Genomic DNA, 26,289 nt, shown 5'->3' with positions numbered 1-26,289 from the left:
TGGACATTTGAAAGATAAGGGGGAATTTTCAAGGTAAAATCAGTATGTTTTTAAAGATACTTAACATAGCTTTTAAATTGACATTTGGATATAAATATGTTGAGGGTAGATAATTTAGAACTAATAAATATTCCTCAGTTTATTTAGGAAAGGGAAACAGATGGGAATATTGAACTTTATTGAGGTAAGTTTGGCAGTCTTTGTTATTTTTAGAATAGTTATAGTTAAGAGCTAAACGGTAATTGTGATGTGCGGTTTCCTAATGATCTTGTGAGTGAGCAGAACCTCCACGTTGCTTTTTTTCAACATTTTTGTTGTTGCATTTAGATTTGTTTATGCTTATTGTGCCAGATGTCTGTAACAGATTTGTTTTTGCGTACTTCTTTTATTCATGTACTTATTTCGCCTTTATGTGAGAGTTCTGGAAGTACGTATAGTTAGCTTTAAGTATAATGAGTGAAAAATATTTTACAGTATTGGATGGATTATTTCAAAATATGCTGTTTGTGTTAATGGCTCTTTTCGTCCTTTAAACTCTTCTGTTTTTTAAAAAATCAGAATTCTATGTATGATCAAGCTTTGATTTCTTAAGATACTCTAGCAGATGTTTGAATAATATGTTACTGTATTGGGATTAAAGAGAGTTTCAGCATTTTAAGCAAAGATCACATTCTTTGGAAGAAAAGTACTATCTATTATACTGAAGGAACGCTACTTAGATAAAACTGAATTGGTTGATAAAACCATACTTGTATCATTATCTCTGAATTAACATCTCTGCCACTAAGGCAAATTAAAGTATTCACCATGATAGCACTTACCCTTGGGGACTAGAATATTTTTTTTCTTAACCCCCAGACACTTTTTAGAATGATTTTACCTATATTGGGCATTATCATCATTTAAAACAAGCTGTTATTGTCATGAACAGATCTAGCAGGTATAATTGTTGCTCTAAACAATAACAAATGACTGCTTTCACTTCTGAGACTGAGGCATGAGGCAAGGAGTCTCTCCTAGTGAAACTGGTTTCCAGATGCAGGGTTGTGAGCAAATAACTTTTAAAAAATATTGCCTCCTTTGTAGCTGATTCAGATCACAGTTCTGAATTTTATATTTGCTGTAGTATTATATTTGATAAAAAATTATCCAGTAACATTATCATTTTTAAGTTGTACAAATGAAAAGATGTTTTATTCTTAGTGGAGCCTTAGAAAGATTTTTTTTTTTTAATTTTTGACGATCACCTGTTGTTTCTTTATAGCTTACTGTTATATCCTTATAGATGAAACTTTATTGCCCCTTTTATAACCCATAGGTTTTGCTGGTTTTCAGAAATCCTGATCAGTTTCATATATAATTTTATATACTTTAAAACCTCAAACTTTTAAAATGGTTTGATTTAAATTGTATACAATATTAGATGTCACTGAAAGGTTTCTTGCGGATGTTGAAAGTCTTTTTGTTTATTAGTTAACATTTATGGGGCTAGGTGCAGTGGCTCAGACCTGTCATCCCAGCACTTTGAGAGGCCAAGGCAGGAGGATCACTTGAGCCCAGGAGTTTGAGACCTGAGCTCTGCAAAAAAACAGTTTTAAATTAGCTGGGTGTGTTGGTGAACACTTGTGGTTCCAGCCACTCAGGAGGCTGAGCCTGGGAGGTCAAGGCTGCAGTGAGCCATGATGGAGCTGGATTACAGGCGTGAGCCACTGCGCCTGGCCCCATTTTCCTTCTTAAGTATCATCTTTAGAGACGATTAACAAGGTTGTTAAGTTATAGACTTAAATATTTTCTCCTGTAAGTATGGAACGATATTAAAAAAAAAAAAAAATGTGTCAAATAGCTTAGACTCTGTGTGTGCGTGTGTGTGTGGTGTGTGTGTGTGTGTTTCAAGGAAAGATATTTTCTGTTTACATATTACTTTCTAAAAGATTGATTAGATTCTTGAGTAGAACAGAAAAGGAGAGATATAATTGCATATCTTTTTTGTAGAGTCTGAGATGTTACTTTTTATAACTTAATCTTTAAGTCACATAACAATAACAGAGTCTGAGATAGAATCCTGTATGTCCTAATATGTATCACTGTGGGAATTTACTTAGTGTGCCTGTGAAAAATGTTAGTATTTGTTTAATTTATGACAATTAGAAGTTAACAAAAACAGTTGAATTCCCCAAATCTTTATTTTATTTGTATTTTTGAATTATCAAAATTAAAACTCTATCTAGTACTTGGCTATCATCTTTTTGGAAACTGTAGTGATTTTTGGCCTAGATACTGATCCACAGTTTGCTTTCAGTCAGATCGTATCAAGAAATAAGAAAAACTTCATTTGAGCAATTTCGAAGTTTTCCTTTCAGTCTGTCAGAGTAGTTAGTCATTTTTGCTTTGTTTTTAAATTTAATACACAACTTAATTTTCTGAAATTAATGACACCTGATTAAATTTGGTTTTGGAAACATTTTAAGGCAGTGTGGTTTGTCATTGCAGGTTTATCAAGTAGAAGATGTATGTGAAGAAGAAATGCCGGAAGAGTCAGATGAATGTGTCCGGATGGATAGAACCCCACCACCACCCACTTTGTCTCCAGCAGCTATAACTGTGGGGAGAGGAGAAGATTTGACTTCTGAACATCCTTTGTTAGGTGAGAAAATGCCAAACTTTGTGGGAATTTTTCTATTTGATAAATGTTAATAATAGGAAAAGTTGATTTTCTTTTCCCTCCCCTCCTTTCCCCTCTCTTTATAGCTGAGACTGTAGGTGCATACCACTATACCTGGCTAAGTTTTTATTTTTTTGTAGACACAAGGTCTTACTATGTTGCTTAGACTGGTCTTGAACTGCTGGCCTGTAGTGATTCTCCTGCCTTGGCCTTGCAGAGTGTCGGGATTACAGATGTGAACCGCTGCACCCAGCCTGTTTTTTCACTAGACATGATCTTAAATGAATTTGTTATGGTAGTTAATTGTAACAAAACACAGATTTGAATTTAGACTGTGTGTGTGTGTGTGTGTGTGTGTGTGTGTGTGTGTGTGTATGTGGTATGTGTGTGTAAGATTTTTTTTTTTTTTTTGAGACAGGGTCTCACTCTGTCATCCAGGCTGGAGTATAGCCTGGCAGAATCATAGCTCATCGGAGCCCCTACCTCCTGGGCTCGAGTGATTTAGAAGAAGACTCAAATAGCTAGGTGTACAGGAACCTGCCAGCACACTTGGTTAAGTTTTTATTTTTGTAGAGATACGGTCTCACTCTGTTGCCCAGGTTTGTCTCAAACTCCTGGATACAAGTGATCCTCTTGCCTCTGCTTCCCAGAGTGCCGTGATTACAAGTAGGAGCTACCATGCCCAGCCTGGAAAATTCTTTAATAGCAGGAAAGTTCAGTAGTTTATAAATTGTTCTGTACCATCCAAATGAAAACCTGTCATTTCAGGCTTCTAATTTTAGTGGTTTTTACAGACATGTTTCATATGCTCTTTGACATTTATGTATCAGGCTATTTCTAGTTTAAAAATAGAATAAATTCTTTCAAAAGATTTAAATTAGACTTTCCAAAAACATGAAGTATTCTAAGCCATATGTGATATTCCTCACAATGGTTTGTGATTCAGACTGAGTAAATACTTTTAAAACTGTTCTTTAATATTTATGGTACTTAAGTTAAACCTCACTAAATTCTTACAAGAGATATGGATTAAAGAAAAGTCTTAGCTGGGCTCGTTGGTGCATGCCTGGAGTCTCAGCTTCGTGAGAGGCTGAGGTAGGAGGATCACTTGAGCCCTGGAGTTTGAGTTCGGCTTATACAACAGAGGGACACTCTTGTCTCTTAAAAAAATGTTCTGTGCTTAACCATTCAAATTCGTATTCACTGCTTCAGTGGTGTTTGAGTTCAAATGAATCACCTGTATGTGCCTCTTTACAAAGCTACTGTGTATCCTAGATATTTGATATTTCACTAAACCTAAGTGTTTCATGTTAGTTTTTAAGATTTATGAATGTTAGGATTAGAAGTTGGCACACTGCGCACTGTTCAGATCTTTTCTGCTGCTTATTTTCTTTCTTTCCTTTTCTTTAAGAGACAGGGTCTATGTTACCCAGGCCGGCCTCTAACTCCTGGGTTTATGTAATGCTCCTGCCTCAGCCCCCTGAATAGCTAGCTGGTACTGTAGGTGCTTTCCATGCACAGCTTGCTGCTTATTTTTGTATGGTCCAAGCTAAGGATGGCTTTTACATTTCTGAGTGATTGAAAACAGTCAAAAGAGTAATAGTTCATGTCATGAAAATGTATGTAAAATTCAAATTTTATTGTCCATTAAGTTCCACTGGGTGTGGTGGCTCACGCCTGTAATCCCAGCACTTTGGAAGGCCAAGGCAGGCAGATCACCTGAGGTCAGGAGTTTGAAACCAGCGTCACTAGCATGGAGAAACCCCATCTCTACTAAAAGTGCAAAAATTGGCCGTGCATGGTGGTGCATCCCTGTAATCCCAGCTACTAGGGAGGCTGAGGCAAGAGAATCACTTGAACCTGGGAGGCAGAGGTTGCTGTGAGCAGAGATCGTGCCATTGCACTCCAGCCTGGGCAACAAGAGTGAAACTCTGTCTCAATCAGTCAATCAATAAAGTTCTGTGAAACATAGCCACACACTCATTTGTTTAGATATTATTTACAGCTGCTTTTTCCTAACCACAAAGTTGAGTAATTGTAAAAACCATATGGCCATTTATGGAAAGTTTTTTTGACCCCTGATCTGAATAATACTAATCTTGGTTCTGGCTTTGTTGTATGTGTTCTGTTCTGTTGATAATCTCATGGCATTCATGATCATTTTCAGTTACGAAGGACTACTACAACAGGCATGGAAACAAGTTGTTATGGAATACTGACCCTGTCTGTAGTCTAGGCAACCCTTGCCCTCTGCTTTCTTCAGCGTGCTTCATCCCCTTCCCTTCTTTTCGTTCAAGCTTTTATTCTCTTACTACTAATACAACTCTTTAGAGAGCATAGAGGGGGAAATTTAATTTTCTTTTCATTTTTCCACCCCTGAAAAGTAGAAAAACATTTAGTCAATAAATTTATATAAAATATTTAAAATGAATTTTATATTATTGCCATTTTTTTTTTCCTTCTGGAGATGGAGTTTGGCTCTGTTGCCCAGGCTGGAGTGCAGCGGCATGATCTTGGCTCACTGTAACTCAACTTCTGCCTCCTGGATTCAAGTGATTCTTCTGCCTCAGCCTCCAGAGTAGCTGGGATTACAGGCACTAGTTTCTTTTTTTCTTTCTTTTTTTTTCTTTTTTCTTTTTGGTATCCAGGCACTAATTTTTGTATTTTAGTAGAGACAAGATTTCACCATGTTGGCCAGGTGGGTCTTGAACGCCTGACCTCAGGTGGTCCGCCTGTGTTGGTCTCCCAAAGTGCTGAAATTAAGAGAAGTGAGCCACCGCGCCCAGCCTATTACTACTGCATTTTTATTCAAAATTGTATCTCAAAAGATGTAAGAAAATTTAACTGTAGTATCAAATCTTTGTGGTTTACACTGAAATGGATTTATGTTGCTGCAAATTTCCTGGAGTTTTGATTTAAAGGCAGAAATGTAAGTTTTATTGGTAATCTGTCGTAGGATTAGAGTTACAAAAAAAAGTTAAGTTTTATTGAATAGTAAACTTACTTTATGGTTGTGATTTAATTACAAAATAAGCATTACTAATAGTACTTGAAGGAAGTTTAAACATTTCTGAAGTACTGGAACACAAGAGTATCTTTCCATGTTTTCCTCAGGAATGTAGTCTGAGATCCTGTCAAGCACATCTCTCTGGCTAAATTGTCAAAGTACAATGTAGTCTTTTGAATCTTCCTATAATTTACTTCATACTTGTTATTCCTCTGTAATATTTGAGGGGTAACTAAAAGACAGGCTGATTTTTTTTCTTTTACAATACCTCTCATCAAATCTTGAAATAAACTAACTTGCAGAAAATAGACTTGTTTCCATCCAGATCAGTTGTTATAAATCTTTAAGATTTTTTGGAAGTGAAAAGCATCTATACAAAAAGGTAGAAAAATCTCATATCTCTTGTTCAGTAAATGATATTGAGAATAGACAGAGATCTGTGGCAAAATCTCACCAGTTAGAACTTGGGTTTTCTCTCTCACTTTCCTTAAATCTAGAGGGTGTAATAATTGTGTTTCTATTCTATTGTAATATATGGATGTTTCTCATGTTTTCGATTTTTACAACTTATGTAAATAGCTATTAACATCTTCAAAAAGTAATTTACATCTCTGATTTGAACAAAATTTAGGAGTGTAAGTTTGGTACATTCATATATATGATCTAGATATTAATTAGAATATACCCCAAGCATTATTTCTTGAACAAACCAAGTTAAACTTAATGCAGCTTTATATTTTAAAAGTAACAAAGTATCTCTTTAAATGTGTAAGGGACATTACAATTTTAATTTAGGTTTCAGTTCTCCATAGATTTATTTTTTCCTTTCTACAGAAAGATTCCTTTCAGTTCCACTTCAGAATTTTTAATCTTTTATCCTTTGTCCCCTGGAAGTATATGTGAAGATTTGGTATGTGAGATAGGATTATTGTGAAGTTCTTTAGTTTGATAATATATTTGTACAGTTGTGTATTTGTTCCTATAAATCAGCAAATTAACATTTTCTGGTGATTTTCTTTCTTTTTTTTTTTTTTTTTAGCTTTTTGTAGATAGTGTGACTTTAAACAGGTGTTCCAGTACACTTAATTTTGGTGGGTTATTTGGTGAAACTAGGTTAATTTGTGGATATGACTGCTGTGAAGGCTGGGCATGGAGGCTCATACCTGTAATCTCAGCCCTTCGAGTGGTTAAGGCAGAAGGATCACTTGAGTCTAGGCATTCCCAACCAGTTGGGCAACAAAGTGAGACCCCAGCTTCACACACACACACACACACACACACACACACACACACACAACATTTAAAAAAATTAGCCAGGCATGGTAGCATGCACCTATAGTCCCAGCTACTCAGGAGGTTGAGACAGGAGAATCACCTGAGTCTGGGAGGTTGAGGCTGCAGTGAGCCTTGATCATGCCATTGGACTTCAGCTTGGGTGACAAAGACACTGTCTCAAAAAAACAAACAAAAAACTACTTGTTCTGTGGATTTCATGACTCAATTTCATTTAAGCATACTTTGAAAGTACTCCACTGCCCCACCTTTATACCATCTGGAATATGTAAATAGGAACATGGGGATTTAATACCTTAAAATTAAAAAAACATCAAAACAAAACCAAACAACCATTTTTATTTGTAAGTTTATATCTTAAAACATTTTCATGTCTTATGGGAACAATTTTGTTTTTTTGAGATGGAGTTTTAATCTTGTTGCCCAGGTTAGAGTGCAGTGGCACAACCTTGGCTCACCGCAACCTCTGCCTCCCGGGTTCAAACAATTCTGACTTAGCCTCCCAAGTAGCTGGGATTATAAGGCATGCGCCACCATGCCCTGCTAATTTTGTGTGTGTGTGTGTGTGTGTGTGTGTGTGTGTGTGTGTGTGTGTGTGTGTGTATTTTTTTTTAATAGAGGTGGGGCTTCACCATGTTGACCCTGGTCTTGAACTCCTGACCTGAGCCTCCTAAAGTGCTAGGATTACAGGTATGAGCCATTGTGCCCAGCCAGTTTGTTAAACAAAGGTTTGGATAATAAGTTCCTTCTTTGAGCAAGTTACCCCCTTCTATAAAGTGGAAATAATAGTAGCTTCTACCTTAGAACAGTTTTTGGAAGTACCAGCTATTAACTATTGTTGTTATTGTTTATTCTTGAATTCTCTCTCATATTGCTTGGGCAAAATGCTAAAATATTTTTTAAATGACTTTTTTGGTTTTTTTGTTTTGTTTTGTTTTTTTTAGAGCATGTGGAATTACCTGCTGTGGCATCAGTCAGTGCTTCAGTAATTAAATCTCCATCAGATCCCTCACACGTTTCTGTTCCACCACCTCCGTTGTTACTTCCAGCTGCCACCACAAGGAGTAACAGTACATCTATGCACAGTAGCATTCCCAGTATAGAGAACAAGCCCCCACAGGCTATTGTTAAACCACAGATCCTAACCCATGTTATTGAAGGCTTTGTGATTCAGGAGGGATTGGAGCCATTTCCTGTAAGTAGCAAGCATATTTCTGTGTGCATTTATAATTTATATAACATTATTTTTTGAATTATATAGTACTATTTTCTAATAAAAAGCTTGTAATTTTATTTCAAGAAAGTTGTTCATTTTAATGTAACATTTATCTCTCTACTTCCTTTATTTTCAAATGTATATGTAGAATTTTATGCTAGCTAAGTTTAGATGTATAAACTAAGGGAAAAAATGAAAAAAATTTCAGGACATATTTTTATAATTTTGAGAAAGGTATTTGGAAGTTTATCCAGTGAAAGGAACTTTTCATTTTTTTCTTTCTTTCTTTCTTTTTTTTTAAAGACAGGATCTTGTTCTGTTGCCCAGGCTAGAGTGCAGTGGTGTGATCATGGCTTACTGTTGCCTTTACCCCGGGTCTCAATTGATTCTCCCACCTCAGCCACCTGAGTAGCTGGGACCATAGGCATGTGCCACCATGCCCCATTAATTTTTGTATTTTTTGTAAAGACAAGGTCTTGCTATGTTGCCCAGGCTGGTTTTGAACTCCTGGGCTCAAGCAGTCCACCTGCCTCAGCCTCCCAAAGTGCTGGACTTACAAGTGTGAGCTATGGTGCTCACCCTATTTTTTCTTTCTTTTTTTTTTTTTTTTTTTTTTGAGATGGAGTTTTGCTCTTGTTACCCAGGCTGGAGTGTGATGGCGCGATCTCGGCTCACTGCAACCTCCGCCTCCTGGGTTCAGGCAATTCTCCTGCCTCAGCCTCCTGAGTAGCTGGGATTACAGGCACGCGCCACCATGCCCAGCTCATTTTTTGTATTTTTAGTAGAGACAGGGTTTCACCATGTTGACCTGGATGGTCTCGATCTCTCGACCTCGTGATCCACCCGCCTCGGCCTCCCACAGTGCTGGGATTACAGGCTTGAGCCACCGCGCCCGGCCTATTTTTTCTTTTTAAGGGGACTAAAATGAGAGCTGAAGTGTACTACTGCTGCTGCTGCTGCTGCTGCTGCTGCTGCTTTTATGTATGTATGTATGTGTTTATGTATGTATGTATATTTTTGAGAGAGAGTCTCACTCTGTCACCCAGGCTGGAGTGCAGTGGCACTACAATCCCTGCCCCGTGGGTTCAAGTGATTCTTATGCCTTAGCTACCTCAGTAGCTGGGACTTACAGGCATTACCACCACGCCTGGCCAATTTTTGTATTTTAGTACAGAAGGGGTTTCACCATGTTGTCCAGGCTGGTCTCAAACTCCTGGCCTCAAGTGATCTGCTGCCTCAGCCTCCCAGAATGCTGGGACTGCACCTGGCCATAAAGTGTATTATTTTAGATCATCTGAAGTTACCCAATTGATGGTTTGTAATTAGCAAATATATTTTCACATTATTCCGAAATTTTAGCCTTCAATCATTTTTAAAATGCTGTAAAAATGTTCAGCTCAAAATGAAGGTGCTTTATCACTGCAGGTCTTATAACTTGAGGCTAAGCTGTACATAATTTGTATGCTAATATGTAGAGATAAACATTTTTCCTTAGAAAATATGTCAAAGATAAGCAGATAGAAAAATATGAAAACGTTTTTGGAAGGCCTTTGAGTCATCTGAATTTTCAGATTCCTGGTTGAAAATCTTGCATTGTGATAACTACCCACTCAGTTGCCTTTGTGTTCAGTTTCCTCTGTGTGAGTGTGTCAAACTTGGATTTCCTATAGCAATTCTCTTATAGTGGATGGAGGGACAGTCTTTTTTTCCCTGTCTACCCCATGCTGGCTGTGTAACCTTTGTCAAGTCATTTAGACTTTCTGATCTTTATTTTGCTTATCTGTCAGATGGAGATGATGCTTTACTCCTAGGGTTGTTGAGAGAACTAAATGTGCATAAATTATTCTGTATAGTACCTGGCACTTCATAGCCATAGCTATTATTATCTCTTATCACTAGTGAGAGCCATTAATTTTTGTTTTTCAGATTGTAAAAGTTAAAAAAAAAAAACCAACTCCTAAATATACTGATAGTTACTGTTTTTGTTTTTTAGTGTTGGACTGAGCTACCAAAATATACATAGTGCAGGATTACTGGATGATTAGTATTAATTCTGAAGATAAGGAATTGCTGAATTTTAAGACTTTTCCCACAAAACTACTTGCCTAAATCAGACACTAGGTTTCATTTGACAGAGTCTTTGAAGCAGCTGTACTGCTGGTGACCAGAAATAAACTATTCATGTCCAGACCACCTAACCTATTCTCAAGGAATAAAGCACCTAATAAATGGATCTGATCAGTTGAACTAGTAAATTATCACAAATTGGTTTCATTTCAAGAGTTTTTTTTAAACCAAGTTATTTCTGAATGTCTTTTCAGAGATTGTTTCATTTTATTATTTCTCCTTTTTAAAGGTGAGTCGTTCGTCTTTGCTAATAGAACAGCCTGTGAAAAAACGGCCTCTTTTGGATAATCAGGTGATAAATTCAGTGTGTGTTCAGCCAGAGCTACAGAATAATACAAAACATGCCGATAATTCATCTGACACAGAGATGGAAGACATGATTGCTGAAGGTTTGTGAACAGTTTCACTTAAGATACCCTTTATTTAACTTTGACTTTTACTGCTTGAAAAAGGACGTGGATTTTTATTCTGTACAGATTTTTACTGGAAGTATTCAGCTTTTATTCTCATATAATGCACCATTTGACTAAAATAATGGGAAAGCTAATCAGACTCTGAGTGGTCACATAACTAAAATAGCAAGATTAGTAGTATTTTGTTCAATGTCAGTTTGACTTCTGAAAGAATGTGGGTGGGAAAAGTTCCATCATATGTGAGAGAATGCAATTCAGAATTTTAGTATCAAAACAATCAGTTTTCTTCTTTTAAAGCAGACTTAAGTAACAAATTAGTATTTTACTGCATTTGCTTAAACTTTTAGAGCTTCTGAGTTGTTTTAGCATTTCTGCATTCTGATGTTTGACATCAGGTGGATATTATAATTAAGTATATACTCTTCATTCAAGGGGTGATTACATTTGTTCAATGAGAAAACTCCTTTTTATAGACTTTATTCTAATAAAGAATAAAATACGGCCAGGTACAGTGGCTCACGCCTGTAGTCCCAACACTTGGGGAGGCCAAGGCAGTCAGATTACTTGAGGTCAGGAGTTCAAGACCAGCCTGACCAACATGGTGAAAGCCTGCCTCTACTAAAAATAAAAATAAAAAAAATTAGCTGAGTGTGGTGACGTGCACCTGTAATTTCAGCTACTTGGGAGGCTGAGGCAGGAGGATCACTTGGAGGTTGCACTGAGCTGAGATCATGCCATTGCACTCCAGCCTGGGTGACAGAGCAAGACTCCATCTCAAAAAAAGAAAGAATAAAATAAATAGAAGTCAAAGTGGTATACAAAGGTGACTGAAGGAAAGCAAACAAAAATAAACATGGAAGTGATATTTCATACCTTCAATTTGCTATTTAAAAGCAGCAAAGTTTTTACTGTTTTATGGGATGAGATTCTGAATTGCCATGTTCTGTGGGAACATCTTTGTGAGACAATTCCTCTTAATTTTGATCATGGCTCTTCAGGTGATAGAGTTCAGTTTAATGTAATAGCATTTAGAATGGTGAAGGCTCTATAGAATTAACGTTTGTGTCTAAGCAGTTACCCTCAGTGTATTAGTATATTTCATTAAAATTATTCACTTTACAAATATTGATTGAGCCAATACTGTGTGCTTTTACTTTGCTAAATTAAGCAAAATAGCATGCTGGTAAGCAAACTAGATACTGTCTTTGCCCACAGTTTTTCTGACTTAAAAGGGTGCCACGTCTGGCATTGTTAGCTCTTTATAAACTGCTGCAACATATTTATCACCATTTTACTTGTTACTTGAACAGCAAAGAGTATACTAGTTTAAAATTTGTTTTTTCCTACTTATTTGGAGTTCAGTTTGATTTGTTTTATTTGGTGTTTTTTTTTTTTTTTTTTTTTTTTTGGGAGACGGAGTTTTGCTCTTGTTACCCAGGCTGGAGTGCAATGGCAAGATCTCGGCTCACCACAATCTCCACCTCCTGGGCTCAGGCAATTCTCCTGCCTCAGCCTCCTGAGTAGCTGGGATTACAGGCACACGCCACCATGCCCAGCTAATTTTTTTGTATTTTCAGTAGAGACGGGGTTTCACCATGTTGACCAGGATGGTCTCGATCTCTTGACCTCATGATCCACCCACCTCGGCCTCCTAAAGTGCTGGGATTACAGGCTTGAGCCACCGAGCCCGGCCTGATTTGTTTTAATAAAGGATGTTAACCATGAAAAATTTCAAACATTAATTAGAAAGAACTGTATAACAAATCTCCAGTCACCCAGACTAACATTATCACCCAAATTCATCATTATTTTGCCACATTAGAACACTAAGAGTAAATGCACGAAGAATGTGTAAGCGCTAGGTAACTTTGAGAGAGGGCAGTGAAGAGTAGACGGCTGAATTAGAGGAGGAGTGGGAAGTATGAATGGCGGAGTCAGTTTGTGGAGAACCTTGGATATTAGACAAGCGAGTTAGAAGTTACCTTGCTGGGCGGATGGTTTGAAGTTGGCTGGATAGTTACTGAAGATTTTTAGGCAGGTGATATGAATGAAAGTGTTTTTGGAAACTTTGATGGCCATTTATAGGATGTATATATAAGTTTTGCATGTAATTGACACCTGTAGTCATGGTGGCAAGAGGAAGGAAAGGACTGATGTTCTCAAGGTAAAGGGGTAGTTCAGCAGGATATGATATCAGAGTAAGAACAGGAAGATACAGAGATAACATATTTCATAGACGAGAAATATTTATATAAAATGTGTTAAAATTTTAAATACACTAATTTCCCAAGGTAATTTTATAATTTTCACGTTCTTATTACTATGTACGTCAGTGTTTGTAGGAAGTACTACAGTGTGAAATGGTGAGGTCATTTATTTAGTGGCTTTGGTTTTAGTAGTATATATAGTTTCAACCTTCAAACCTCATGGTAAGCATAAAAAGGATAAATTGTGGGTCTGTTTAGACTGGTTCTATTGTGAGAGTTTCTAACCAGTAGATTGTGATTCATCAAAGTAGCTTATTGTCTTTCTTAGTATGTCATCACACTTATCATGGTTTCCATCTCATTGCCTCTTTTTGCTGCTGTCCTCATGTAATTTCAGGTCTTGGGGGAAGTAAAAAGTAACTTCTCCTCATGCCAGAAAATGGGGGCTCTATAATAGTTAGGAAGTAGGTTTGGCCACTCCAGTAAAGATCCAGAATAATATTTAATTAAAGAAGATAGGAGTTTAATTTTCTTTGACATAACCCAAAGGGCAGCAGTTGAGGGCTTCATGTGGTAGTTCCTTAGTACTGGGCACTCAAGCTCCAGGGTTTTATGTCTCTGCCTCCATAGAATGTTGCTTTTATTTCCAAGATGGCTAATCTTCATGATCACATTCTAACCAATGACATGGGGGAAAGAGCACCATCTGGAATTTGTGAACATTTACATTCATATGCCATTGGTTACAAATTAGCCACACCTAGGACAGAAACTTGTTTTTAATCTGGGTGGCCGTGTTCGTAAGGTTTTGTTACTATGGGAGAAAAGCAAAGAGTGGATGCTGGAGAATTACCAGCTGTCTCTGCCATAGAATCCATTTTTATTACTAAATCAGCAGTTTAAAAAATTGTTTTGGCAGTTTTAAAATTCATAAATGTAAAATAGGGACCTTGGCAATATTACCGAATTTATTAAAAATCTGACTGAACATTAGAATGTTTGAATTTGTTAATGTCCCTCACTTTATGAGAAATAAAACTGATACTCTATTTTTTGTTGGGTTAACTGTAAATCATTTCTATTTGATATTTCCTTTCTCTCACCAGCAGAAACATTTTCTTCTCCTTCATAACATATTCTAACCTATTATTAGGTGTTACACCTTGCTATGTTAATTAACAAAACATCTTTGAAACAAAGCTTTTTGCATATGCTGTTCCTGTAATAAACCTGAGAAATAGAGTCTGTCAGGGCTGGAACTAATGGCTGTCGGTGGTTAAGTGAGAAGTTCTGTCTCCTGTACAGGCTTTTCAAGGTCAGATCAGATTATAAGCATGACAAAATCAAAACAGTACTTCTGGGAATTATGTTGTCAGGTCTCAGGAATGCATTGGTGGATCTTCTGACTGGGCGGTTGGAAGGGGCCATTTTTAACTTGTTTTGAGATTGTTTCTTCCTCATTGCTACTAAATTGATGACTTTTGCTTATGAAAGTAGTTCTGAGAGTAGTTACATATGTAGGATAGAAGAAGGACATTCTAAATTAATAGGGAGCATCCTATTAAGCACCCTGTTTTATACTTATATATATGCATCTTTTAAAATAATTTTATGTATGTATCTATGTATGATGAATGAGATGGGATCTTGCTATGCTGCCCACACTGGTCTCAAATTCTTTGACTCAAACAGTTCTTCTGCCTCAGCCTCCTGATATATACATCTTTATATATTTTATCATTTACTGCAGGTCTTTGAGAGAGCTAATTATCTTACATGCTCCTTTAAATCAGACGTATCAAAATTTCACCTTTTGAAGCCATTGCTCCAGTTAGAATTAAGGGTTCTCTGCTATGTGTCTCCACAGTGCAGTTTATCAAAATTCATATCGCACACTCAGCTTTTTGAAAGCGTTCCTCCTGGAAGGTAGTGCCTATGTTATTGATCTTCATTTCTCTCCCAGTGTTTGTAAAGTTTTTTTGTACATTTTAGATGGATTGTAAGCGAGATAAACCTTTTAAAATGTTAGCTTATTATTTTTTGAGACTGAGTTTCACTCTTGTTACCCAGGCTGGAGTGCAATGGCACGATCTCGGCTCACCGCAACCTCCGCCTCCTGGGTTCAGGCAATTCTCCTGTCTCAGCCTCCTGAGTAGCTGGGATTACATGCACGCACCACCATGCCCAGCTAATTTTTTTTTTTTTGTATTTTTGTAGAGACGGGGTTTCACCATGTTGACCAGGATGGTCTCGATCTCTTGACCTCATGATCCACCCGCCTCGGCCTCCCAAAGTGCTGGGATTACAGGCTTGAGCCACTGCGCCCAGCCTAATGTTACGCTTATTTATGTAGAAAGAAATTCCTTGTAATTTTTATGCAGACGCAAGAGGGAATTAGTAGCAGTGGTTGTTTTTGAAGGCTTTTGTCTTGTCAAAGTGACTGTGGATTGAAAAGTTAAGAACCAGCCGGGCGCGGTGGCTCACGCCTGTTAATCTCAGCACTTTGGGAGGCCAAGGCGGGTGGATCACGAGGTCCAGAAATCGAGACCATCCTGGTCAACATGGTGAAACCCAGTCTCTACTAAAAATACAAAAAATTAGCTGAACATGGTGGCGCGTGCCTGTAATCCCAGCTACTCAGGAGGCTGAGGCAGGAGAATTGCCTGAACCCAGGAGGCGGAGGTTGCGGTGAGCCGAGATCATGCCATTGCACTCCAGCCTGGGTAACAAGAGCGAAACTCCCGTCTCAAAAAAAAACCAGAAAAGTTAAGAACCATTGGTTTGCTAGCAGTATCCAACCAAAGTATAGACTAAAAGAAAACTTGCATAATTAAATTTTTGGAACTTTTTTTTCCTTTGTTTCCTTCTTTTTTAGAGACATTAGAAGAAATGGACAGTGAGTTGCTCAAGTGTGAATTCTGTGGGAAAATGGGATATGCTAATGAATTTTTGCGGTCAAAACGATTCTGCACGATGTCGTGTGCCAAAAGGTATTTCTGTGCTCTTGAATTTCCTAAAGGACAGATAAATAACTATTGGAACAAAACCCAAAAACCTTTGAATAGCTTACCAAGGACAACTCTAGATATTTTAGTATGTATTATACTGTAGAAGAAACCTAGATATTGTAATGTAAAAGAATAATACAAATAGGCAGTATCTGGAGATGTCTTGTACTTAGTTACTAGATTTTGCTTTGTGAAAATTACATATTCATAACACTTAATTGTATGGTATAATCTGATATTAAAGTAGTAATCTCCTGGTGGTAAGAATATATTTAGGAGAATCCCTCCAAGGAAATGATCAGGATGTTATGCAATACTAGTCCTTAAAATATAAAAAACAGTATGTGTTTTATCATTATTGAAATAACTTAGATTTACTTTGTGTTATTTTAAAATGTTTTCATTTGTTTGAATCACATCCTATTTATTTTAGGTTTCTAACGGGACAGCTATAGTATAAATTCCCCATACTGTTAACATGATCAGAAAGTACTTGTTTTTTCTGAATTAGTATTTTCAATAGTCATAGTTTTTTTTTTTTTTTTTTTTTTTTTTTAATACAGTCTCACTCTGTCTCCCAGGCTGGAGTGCAGTGGTGCAATCGTGGCTCACTGCAACCTCCGCCATTCAGGTTCAGGCAATTCTCCTGCCTCAGCCTCCTGAGTAGCTGGGATTACAGGCACCTTGCCACCATGCCTGGCTAATTTTTGTATTTTTAGTAGAGACAGGATTTCACCATGTTGGCCAGGCTGGTCTCGAACTCCTGACCTCAGATGATTCCCCCCCACCCCCAGGGGATTACAGGTATGAGCCACCATGCCTGGCTGATAAATAGTATTAATAACAAAATAAATGTTTAGACTCTTCATTAATTGTATAATTCCCAAGTTTGGTTTACATTTAAAAAGAATCCTACCCTAATTCTGATAATAAATCCTAGTAATACTGATACTTGCCACTAAAGTTGAAGTGTATGCACACTATTTTGAAATTGGTTCTCTGTTCAGAAGGGTGATTATTCTCTCAAAGGATTTAAGATCTTCAATAGGATGACTATAGCTTGTACTATATTTCAAAATAGGTAGAAGAGAAGAATTGGAATGGTTCTAACATGAAGAAAAGACAGTATTTAAGGTGTGGATTTCCCAAGTACACTGATTTGATCATTACAGTTGTATGCATGTATTACATTATCACACATACCTTAAAACTATGTACATCTATTATGCATACATAAAAAAAAACCTCATGAAAAAAAAAATCTTAGTTGTATACATCTAGGGAATTTCTGACTTGAACATTTTATTTTGTATGGGATATTTCCAAAATATACTTAATAAAAAGTTAAATAGTAGAAGTGTTTTCCTCCAAAATTGGGTTCATCGTTTCAGTTGTTAATCTGTTTTTCAAATACGCTTTGATGTTACTGGTAAACTAGTAATCAAATTATGTAACTCAAGTTTTAACTTGAATTTTCTAGTTCGCATATACCACAAAAAAAGAACAATGGTTCCTTGATTCGAAGTGATTAAGTACTCTAAAAACTTGGGGAAAGGACTGCCTTTCAGAATATTTTAAACTTCTTGACTATTTAAAAATATTTGAGGACACTTAATGCTGCCATTAGTCTTCTCTCAGAGATGACTGCTGAGTTGTGACATTAGTATTCCTTTTGGTGAACCTTTTTAGCAAGGTAGGGGACCTAACAGGGAAATGTGGATGACAGAGGGTAGGTTAGGTCAGGGAAGAACCATTGTCATTTCCATGTTAGCCTAGCTGTGTTGGAAAGCTAAATACTTAGGGACAAGGTATCAAGTATAAAGCTAGCCTCTTTTTTCTATTCCTTTTTTTTTTTTTTTTTGAGATGGAATTTCGCTCTTGTTGCCCAAGCTGGAGTGCAATGATGCAATCTTGTCTCACTGCAACCTCCGTCTCCTGGGTTCAGGTGATTCTCCTGTCTCAGCCTCCTGAGTAGCTGGGATTACAGGCATCCACCACCACACCTGGCTAATTTTGTATTGTTTACTAGAGGCGGGTTTCTCCATGTTGGTTAGGCTGGTCTTGAACTCCTAACCTCTGGTGATCTGCCCGCCTCGGCCTCCCAAAGTGCTGGGATTGCAGGTCTGAGCCACCTGCAATCTTTCTATTTCTATTTCTTAATGGATAAAGTTGATATAAATGGAAATCAGAAACCTACATCACTGAGCCCACAGATGAGCACATTATGAACACAGCAGGATCTTCTTGAATTGTTTCAGGATAAAATGAGTTGGCTGTCAAGATACTTATCTTTTTATGGGAAAAATAGCTCTCATTCTCATAGTATCTTTTTTTTTTTTTTTTTTTTTTGAGACAGAATCTCACTCTGTAGCCCAGGCTGGAGTGCAGTGGCGTGATCTCAGCTCACTGCAACCTCTGCCTCCCGTGTCCCGGTTCAAGCAATTCTCCTGCCTCAGCCTCCGGAGTAGCTGGAATTACAGGCATGCGCCACCATGTGCAGCTGATTTTTGTATTTTTGGTAGAGATGGGGTTTCACCATGTTGGCCAGGCTGGTCTTGAACTCCTGACCTTGTGATCCACTTGCCTTGGCCTCCTAAAGTACTGGGATTACAGGCATGAGCCACCACGCCCGGCCTCTCATAGTACCTTTTATTTCCACCTCTTGATATCTTTATAAAATGTTGATGAGGAGAATTTGTTTTGGTGTCAGCATCTGGGTCCTAGGATAGTTACCGGTAGCAAAGTTAATTGGGATTTATTCTTAGAACTTTCTTGGAGCAAAAGAATTTTGAAGGGTGGATGTGGTTGCACACACCTGTAATTCCAGCAGTTTGGGAGGCTGAGGTGGGAAGATTGCTTGAGCCCAGGAGTTTGAAACCAACCTTGGCAACATAGTGAGACCCTCATCTCTATGAGACAGATTTTTGAAAATAAGTTACCAAGGCAGTTGCATATATGTAAAAATGAAACTGCATATATCTTTCTTAGCCTTTGCATAGCTTTTCAGAAATTTGTTTCTTAGATCATTTTTTCTCACTCTTCTTTCTAGGGAAAGGTTGGCAGACTCACCCAGTCCAAGTCTTTCCTGTGGTTCGTTTTTTTGTATGGGCTCATGAGCTAAGGATGATTTTGAAATTTTTAGTTTGTTGGGAAAAAAATCAAAATAATAATATTTTGTGATACATGAAAATTATGCGAAATTTAAATTTTACTGTTACTAAAAGTTTTACTGGAGCAAAGCCGTGCTCATTCAATATTTTCTATTTATTTTTAATTTTTTAAATTTATTTTTATTGTTTTGAGATAGGGTCTAGCTCTGTTACCTATGCTGTAGTGCAATGGTGCTATCACAGCTCACTGCAACCTTAACCTCCGGGGCTCAAGCCATCCTCCTGCCTCAGCTTCTTAAGTAGTTGAGACTACAGGTGTGTGCCAGCACACCTGGCTAGTTCTTGTATTTTTGGTAGAGATGGGTTTTCACCATGTTGATCTTGAACTGGTCTTGCCATTTACTGGTCTTGAACTCCAGAGCTCAAGTAATCCATCCACCTTGGCCTCCCAAAGTGCTGGGATTACAGGTGTGAGCCACTGCATCCAGCCCAGTATTTTCAGTGGCTACTTTCACACTACAGTGGCAGAGGTGGGTAGTTGTGACAGAAACTTGTATGATCCATTAAACTTAAAATATTTGCCATCTGGTCCTTCGTATAAAAAGTTTGCCAGTCCTTCTTCTAGGACATTAGAATCCATTATAAAAGGCATAGGATTCTTTTGAGCTGTCATTATGTCGTATAAAGGTCTATGTTCAAAAATATTAGGCAGTCTATTTTGGTAAAATAAAATCTTTCATTAAAGGGTTATGTACTTCTAAATTTTCTGAATAATGAGAGCAATGAATTCCTTGTGTAACTTTAAAGTCTCTACTTTAGGCCAGGAGCGGTGGCTCAAGCCTGTAATCCCAGCACTTTGGGAGGCCGAGGCGGGTGGATCACGAGGTCGAGAGATCGAGACCATCCTGGTCAACATGGTGAAACCCCGTCTCTACTAAAAATACAAAAAATTAGCTGGGCATGGTGGCGTGTGCCTGTAATCCCAGCTACTCAGGAAGCTGAGGCAGGAGAATTGCCTGAACCCAGGAGGCGGAGGTTGCGGTGAGCCGAGATCGCGCCATTGCACTCCAGCCTGGGTAACAAGAGTGAAACTCCGTCTCAAAAAAAAAAAAAAAAAAAAATCTCTACTTTACATTTTCATTCTTTGATTTTAGTAATATTTGAAAAATCTTTTATTAGCTGGCTGAAATTCTCTCCCTTAGTATACTAAACTTTTAAAAATTAGTGTCTTTTGAAGTTACTACTTAGAAAAATCAGTTTGAATAAACATCTACATAGATACTACATAACTTCTTTTTCTTTTGGAAACTTCCACTTTTTTTGCTGCTATGAAAATTGGTTATTCTCTGTATTTTGCAGGAAGTTTCCCATTGTCATGCTGTAATCAGAAAAAAATACAATACCTTGTTGTAGAAGTCCAGTAGTATATTGAGAGATATATTATGATATACACAGAGCTCGTTTTTTGACCTTTAGCATAAGTAAATCCATTAAACGATATAGTTGGGGCCGGGCGCGGTGGCTTACACCTGTAATCCCAGCACTTTGGGAGGCCGAGGTGGGTGGATCACAAGGTCAAGAGATCAAGACCATCTTGGTCAACAAGGTGAAACCCTGTCTCTACTAAAAATACAAAAAAATTAGCTGGGCATGGTGGTGCGTGCCTGTAATCCCAGCTACTCAGGAGGCTGAGACAGGAGAATTGCCTGAACCTAGGAAGTGGAGGTTGCGGTGAGCCGAGATCGTGCCATTGCACTCCAGCCTGGGTAACAAGAGCGAAACTCCGTCTCAAAAAAAAAAAAAAAAAAAAAGATTATGAGGTCTTATATTCATAATGATGTATTATGGTACTTACTAAGTCACTGTTGCACTTAAAAGTCACAATTAAATACTAAATGGATTGTCCCATATATCATGAAATATTTTTTCTTACTTGAATTTCTTTAGGTACAATGTTAGCTGTTCTAAAAAATTTGCACTTAGTCGTTGGAATCGTAAGCCTGATAATCAAAGTCTTGGGCATCGTGGCCGTCGTCCAAGTGGCCCTGATGGGGCAGCAAGAGAACATCTCCTTAGGCAGGTCTGTACAAACCTTGCTTCAATGTAAAGTACCCTTTTCAGAAATGCAAGGAAAGTGCAATGCTGTATTTTGCTTGTACTACATTTTCCAGCTTCCAATTACTTATCCATCTGCAGAAGAAGACTTGGCTTCTCATGAAGATTCTGTGCCATCTGCTATGACAACTCGTCTGCGCAGGCAGAGTGAGCGGGAAAGAGAACGTGAGCTTCGGGATGTGAGAATTCGGAAAATGCCTGAGAACACTGACTTGCTACCAGTTGCACAAACAGAGCCATCTATTTGGACAGTCGATGATGTCTGGGCCTTCATTCATTCTTTGCCTGGTATGTAATTCATCACTTTGGCCTTAATATTTTTCTCGTGCATTCACACACAGCAATGTTAGTTCCATCCACACCTTTTGCACAAAAGGGTTAGAGAAGTACTGTGTGTATGTATAAATTAAGTGGCATTGTTATTGAAATATGATCTGTTTCCTCTTGCTTATTCCCTCAGCACTACTGGGTATTTTCTTATACCCCCCAAGTCGATAAAAACTGACTAGTCCTGCTTCTGCTGTGACACCTCAGCCGGTGAAGATATTAATGGTGCTTTCTTCTCTTCAGTCTGATTTCTCTCGAGAGGTCAGTAGAGAGATTGAATCAGACACTTCTTCCCTTCTGCTCTTCTATTTTTCTATTCTATTCCTCCTTATTTCCTAATTTATCCTTTTTAAAAATGAAATAAGAGAGACTTTTTTTTTTTTTTTTTAACATTTTTGAAAACGAATCAAGACCTTTTACAATATGGTAAAAATTTGGTTTCTTGGAAAAAAATCAAGCCAGTTCTTTTAAAAGAAGGTACATTCTTTGATTCTTTTCAATAAATATCAAGAGCTTTTCTGAAATTTTATATTTCAAATAGACAGCTGAAATTCTATTATATTCATTCTAATTTTGAGGGTAACTTTCTTATTTATGTTTTCCTGTTCTCTCATTTTGATACTCTTTCCATCAACTTTTATCTTTTTTTCTTAAAACAACAGTAATCTTTTATATCCACTTTCTCCAAGGGGCTGGCTACTAAAGACAGCTGTACCTTTGCTCGTGATGAGACCCACACTGGTTATATATGTTAAGACTATATATATTTATATATATGTTTAAATCAGTAAATCTTGTCATTCACTTTGACCTTATGCATATGGAAAATGAGGAGACTAAAACAAAATTATTCCCTTTTATTTTTATTGCAAATCATATCATTTCTCTTGATAAAAGCTTTCTAGAAGAATATGTCGTATTTGAACTTGTCTGCTAACTTTTTACAGTTTAATAAGCTAATTAATTAGCTATTGTTGCTAATTAGTCTATGACGGCAACTAAAGTCTTAGAAGCATACTTAGAGCAAACATGCTATACAAGAAAATATATTTAGAAATGATAGTTTTAAAGAATCTGTTACTTCATATACAGAATTCTGTGAGATTTTATTAAATTAGTTTATTAATAGCTTGTTTTAGAAATGCTTTTTTTTTTTTTTTTTTTAACAAAAAAAAACACAAAAAATATGGCCACTTTTAAAGAAAGATGGAATTGTTTAAAGGGGAGATACTTCATGGGAAGATTTTTAAACATGTGCATGTGCCCAAGAAAACTTAGGTGTGAGTTAATTGCTGACCATGTGCATTTAGAATCTGTTTTAAACTTGATGTATTTAGAAGATGGTGAATCTCCATTGGTTGTGGTTTTAGTATCTAATGAAACCAATGTTAGTTTTTAGACCAGTATAGCTATCTTGAGAATTAACTTTGGAGTCTATACTGATTCCTGGGGCTGGACTTTGATTCTGTCATCTTCAGAGGTAGTCTCAGCCTTCCAAGTGGGGCACATGATCTATTTGTGAGCCTGAGTTTTCATTTGGGAGAAATTTTTCTTTTCCTTTGCAAAAGAGAGCTGGTTTACATCCCGAGGAAAATAGTTGCCCAGATAATTAACAGATACACTGCTGATTCTTCTTTCACTTCTTTTTTATTTAGGCTAATTTTCCCCAGCATCCATTTGCCATGTGGCTACTTTATTAGAAAAAAGGCTGATTTCCTTTGTCTCATTCTTGCTTCATTTGAGTTAAACAAAAAACATGAAACTTAATATTGCTCATAACTTAAAATGCTTGTCTTATAGAGTTCATCTAGATACTTAATTTTGTTGCCAGATATTTAGAAAACATATATCATAAAAAGGACACAGTTATTATATAATTCAGAATTTCTTACTACTGTTTTAGAGTCTGCTTAATTTGACTCTTTCTTTACTTATGAAATGGTAATGTTTTCAAACTGCTTTGACAGGCCAAATAATAAGCTTATTTGTGTGATTAGTTATATCACCTTTCTCAAAGTTTTCTCTGCATAATGTCTGTAGTTTAAGGTAATCTCATAACAGAAAATACCTTAATGTTCATTTCTTTCTGCTTCTCTGGAGTTTGTAAATTTCCTTTTGAGCTTCTTTTAGCTCTCATTCAGCACTGTTTATTTTCCCTTAGTAGTCTACTCCCAAGCTTTTCTCATAGAATGAACAAGCTTGTAAATTTTGTAATCTCTTGTATTTTGTTTATTTCCAGTTGAGATAGGCTTCCTTCCCTGTTTAATCAGGGCATATTATGTTTACTCCTCCAGTTTTCTTTTCTCTTTGTATATCATCTTGTTAAACTTCCTGTTCGGGACTATGTTAGAGCTTGTGTGCAGTAGACCAAAATCTCAGAGCTATTATCAGAATGAAAAATTACGGCCCTCTAATTTTTTGTGCATTTAAAAGTTACCTACAGGAACAATTATTATTTTCAGTTTACTGCAGGTTATCTTCTTTAACCCTTCCTTCCTATGATGAACTATCCTTTGCAGAGATCAGTTTATCCTGTTTATTGATCTGTGAATCCACAGTAGATTTGATTTTTCTGTAGGCATATAAAGTAGGAATCATTTCTTAAAACATGACTGTTTACTGGTTTTTGTAATATTAGTATTGGAACTTTTTTTTTGTAGCATTGAGTGGCAGGTAATATCTTTTCACCAACCTTACTGTGGTCAATTTTTGTGCAAAGTGTTTTGTTTTGAGTTTAGCTGGAGAAGTGATGCCAGATGCTTGCAAGTTCAGTTGGGACCCCTGTGCAGAGGTCCTTGCCCGTACTGAGAGCGGCACTGCACTTGCTTCTGGTGAAATGAAGTTAGCTCAGCTGACTGGCTGTGCCAGTTGGTGTATGTTTTATACACATCCCTGGGATCCAAGCCATTTTGCCAAAGTAGATGTTAATGTCAGAAAGCTAGAACTTTATCTCAGTATACCTTGAGCATTTAAGATTGTTTTTAAAATATATTTTTTTCTGTAATGAGTTTCTGGAAGCATACTTGCTTCCAATTTTTCTTTTTCTAAGTCACTTTATTCTTTTATTTCTATACTGATGTAACTACACTTTTTTTGTGGTTAAGAAAGTTGTGATCTAAAATGTGTTCCTATTTGTTTGTGCTGTTTCCCAAAACACTTCTTGTTCTTTATTATTTTGCTAATACATTTACTGTCTACCAACAAGAGGATATTTGAAGAGGAATCTCACAATACAGAGGAACAGGAATGTGCTACATATTTTCCTCATGGAGAACTCCTTGTTTCTATTCCCAAATGTAGCTCTTACAGTTCTCATTACTTCTCATTGCTCCTGTTTTCTGAATCTAAGTAAGTCCCACCCTATCTTTCTCTCTCTTCTTTTCTTTCCTGTGTTCTTGTAAGTAAGACTGAAGAGAGAAGAACATTAGTTCTTTCATAAAAAGAAGGACGAAGTCACAACTAGATGCAAGATTAGTCAGTTTTGTCTGCCTCAGTTTTGTTGAGAGCTACCTCTGGGAAAAGAAAAGGGGCTTTTCTATGGTGAGTAATCCCATTTCAACTATAGTTTATTTTATAAGATAAATGAGCAAAACCATAAAACGTTTGTAGAGGGTATTGAAATGTCAATTTTTAAGTGTGAGAAATTATTAAAACAAATTGAAAAGCCGGTTGTTATGTAGGAAACAGTAAAGATAAAATTAACAGGACATGAGAAAAGAAATGATCAAGAGAAAAAATGGCCACACAGCTAAACACAGGAAAAAATGTTTGTATTACTCTTAAAGATAGCTCTTCTGTAGCAGATTATATTTTTGTTTATTGTGTATTCACCAATTCAGTCCTTATTGACAGATATTATGTATTCAGTACCTATAATGCTTTGTGCTTTGTGCTGGGATTATAAGAGAGACATCATTATCTTACATATAAGAGGATGATACATTTGCAGGTAAAAGTATAATAGTACTAGCAAAATTGTGGCATCCAAAAGTGTAATGTAACTGTTTTCATTTTAATTATCTTTTTATTTGTGTTTTCACTTAGAATGCTAATTTGAAAAAAATAGAAAAACTTAAGCTTTCAGTTTTTATGTGTATTCTTAAATTCATCTTACAGTTTTACTGGCTCTCAAGAAAGCTGCCGTATTTTTTTATTGTCTCCTGTCTCAGCTACTTAATTCATTACCTTTCTATTGGTTTCTTTACCCTTTATGGGTAAGTTTATTGAGTAATCTGGATGTGAAAATTTGGTAGACAGTAAAAACATTTGAGTTTCAGGTACATACTAGCATTGTTACCTGCTAAAGCACCTGGTTTAGACTGAGAGCTAAAATATTGGTTATGTGGTGGGAAATTCGCCAGCAAGTTCATGATTTCAGTGAGAATTGTTTCTTAACAAAAATGGAGACAAGCCCAGTAATACTAAGATTTGGAGTAGAAATTACAAGTCAAGCAGTGTAATAGATTTCAGCAGCATTGCAATAGATTGGTAATACAGTCTTGAGAGATTTGATCTGTCCTGAGTGAATAATAAAAAATTCTAAATGCACTTGGCAAGTGAAGGTCATAAATTAGGATAAGGTACAAAAGATAATGAAAGTAGTACTCACTTGAGAAAATATGTCTAGATTGTTATTTAAATGGCAAAACATTATATTTCTGTTTCCTCTTTACCTATATGTGAAGGAAATATTATACAAAGATAAGTTTATGAGGTATAACTAGTTAAGCCAAACCGGCATGCTTTGAGGTAACAACATAGTCCTGTTTGTGAAGGAAGTATTACATCTAGACTTCGTACATTT

The 26,289-nt window shown here is 36.8% G+C and overlaps 1 protein-coding gene across 12 annotated transcripts in view; it reads left to right on the top strand.

The window, feature by feature from the left end:
* PHC3 (polyhomeotic homolog 3) overlaps positions 1-26,289 on the top strand; it is a 101,162-nt gene that overhangs the window by 65,286 nt on the left and 9,587 nt on the right. For 8 of the 12 annotated variants that reach the window (XM_074405645.1, XM_074405644.1, XM_074405643.1 and 5 more), the window contains 6 exons: positions 2,491-2,644; positions 7,907-8,157; positions 10,535-10,694; positions 15,801-15,915; positions 20,991-21,123; positions 21,215-21,446. In XM_074405645.1, coding sequence (XP_074261746.1) covers positions 2,491-2,644; positions 7,907-8,157; positions 10,535-10,694; positions 15,801-15,915; positions 20,991-21,123; positions 21,215-21,446 — 1,045 coding nt within the window. Of the gene's footprint in view, positions 1-2,490; positions 2,645-7,906; positions 8,158-10,534; positions 10,695-15,800; positions 15,916-20,990; positions 21,124-21,214; positions 21,447-21,618; positions 21,747-24,891; positions 25,026-26,289 lie in introns of those variants that run through there. The other 4 variants (XM_074405646.1, XM_010335677.3, XR_012519178.1 and 1 more) reach the window with 3 other exon arrangements.

This window comes from Saimiri boliviensis, chromosome 9, assembly GCF_048565385.1.
Source record: "Saimiri boliviensis isolate mSaiBol1 chromosome 9, mSaiBol1.pri, whole genome shotgun sequence".
NCBI classification, from domain to species: domain Eukaryota; kingdom Metazoa; phylum Chordata; class Mammalia; order Primates; family Cebidae; genus Saimiri; species Saimiri boliviensis.
Note: the sequence above shows the minus strand (reverse complement) of the source record. Positions and strands in the feature narration are given on the sequence as shown.